General features: G+C 46.9%; 1 protein-coding gene across 1 annotated transcript; it reads right to left on the bottom strand.

Moving 5' to 3' along the window:
• Window positions 1–537: 537 nt before the first annotated feature.
• On the bottom strand, window positions 538–1,323 carry LOC106377624. The gene has a single exon (XM_013817889.2). The coding sequence runs from the start codon at window positions 1,321–1,323 to the stop codon at window positions 538–540; it is 786 nt and encodes a 261-aa protein (XP_013673343.2).
• Between the last annotated feature and the right edge of the window lie 493 nt (window positions 1,324–1,816).

Genomic DNA, 1,816 nt, shown 5'->3' with positions numbered 1-1,816 from the left:
GGGATAATGAGGTATCTGATCCTGCTTCTTGGTACTCCTTATCTGGCCGGAGTTTTCGGGGTGCCGAGGTAACTGACAACATGTGGAGATGACACCTGCGGATCATCGCCCTCTCCGAGCTGGGGAATAATGCTTCTCTGGGCCGAATTTGCTGGAGCTTATGAGTTTAGCGCGGATCCTCGACTCTGAACTCTTCCTTGGGGTTATCGTCGCGGGGAACCGGTTCTCCAGATATGATGCTTCGTATCTGGGCCTTGAATCGAAAGGACTATGGGTTTTGACTACCTCCGAACTAGCTTAATTCAAATCCAAAAGAGACCATGCGAAGCGGTCGATGCTAAACCGGGGAGAATTCCTCGGCCTCCTTCTCTCGTTTCTAACTCGTCGCGTACCTTTCCTGTTGTTAGTCTCTGGTCCCAATAGGTGTGGAGCTCAGGACCCATGTTGTATTTGCTATAAGACATTTGTCTTCCCCTTTAAGGTGGTCTGGTAGCAGGATCGAGAATTTTCTTGATCACCCCTGACAGCCTTGATGCCTCAGGGAGTAGGGAACTTCACCATTTGATGGAGTGTTGAGGGGACAGCTCCCATATCATGGATCCATGGTCTTCTCAAGATCATGTTGTAGGATGATTGGCAAGCAACGAGGAGGAACTTATTTGACATGTTGATTTCTTCAGCATAGACTGGAAGGACCACTTTACCGGCGGTTTGCTTCACCTCTCCGCTGAATCCCACGAGTGGGGTTGTCTTTCTAGTTAAGGCACTTTCATCCAACCCCAGGTCCTGATAGGCGGTCTGTAAGACGATGTTCCTGGAGCTTCCATTATCTACTAGGATCCTCCTTACCAAGCAGTTTGCTACGGTAAGCGATACTACTAGAGCGTCATGATGGGGAGCCAGGACCTTCTCTTGCTCCTTCGTCGTGAAGCTTATCTCGTCTGTTCCCAAGAGTAGTTTTGATTTAGACGTCTCTAGACCAAGTTTGGCGTTTCGAGTGCTCTTCTTTGCAGCTGCATGGCATATGCCGCTTATCTCCGAACCTCCCGATATGACATGGATCACTCGGTCCTGTCGAGGTGGTGACGCGGGTTTGGTTTCAGCAGATTTCCTGGCTGTCTCCTTGCTTAGGAGGTTCTTCGCCTTTTCTGAGAGGAACTCCCGAAGGTATCCCTTATGGAGTAGGTCGTTGACTTCGATCTTCAATGCGATGCAATCTTCCGTCTTGTAACCATGGTCACGATGGAACTCACACCAGAGGTCGGGGTTCCGGAAGGAATCGGGTACCCTTATCTTCGAGGGCAATTTAACCTGTTGACCCATCTACCTTAGGGCGTTGATTAGCTCTGGTTGGGATACAGACAAGTGTGAGATATCTGGCAAGGTAGACACTGACATCCCTTCCGCTCTCTCGAGTGGACGGCTCTGGTTAGGAGGTTCTTCGCCTTTTCTGAGATATTTGGCCCGTTTGGTCACAGCCAACTTGAAGCCCAAGTCTTCACCATTTTACAAGATTACCCCTGACGAGTTTTACCCTAATTATATAAGCTTTGCCGCCATGTTAGAGGGAAAGTGTGCTTTTCTAGTTTTATTATTTTCACAGCAAAGGTTTTAGGATTTTGATAGATTGGAGAGAAGATCCAAAGTTATAAATTGTGATTGGAACTCTATTAATATCTATTTACTATTCTAATGAAGTTTTTATACTTAACTGCTGTTATGAATTGCTTAGCCATGTCTGAGTAGTTCTATTGTTAGATTTTAGGGTTTAAATAGGTTAGCAAGGATTAGCCCCAACTATAGATTGCTGAGTTGT

This window comes from Brassica napus, chromosome C7, assembly GCF_020379485.1.
Source record: "Brassica napus cultivar Da-Ae chromosome C7, Da-Ae, whole genome shotgun sequence".
NCBI classification, from domain to species: Eukaryota; Viridiplantae; Streptophyta; class Magnoliopsida; order Brassicales; family Brassicaceae; genus Brassica; species Brassica napus.
This window is presented reverse-complemented; position numbering and strand designations above follow the sequence as displayed.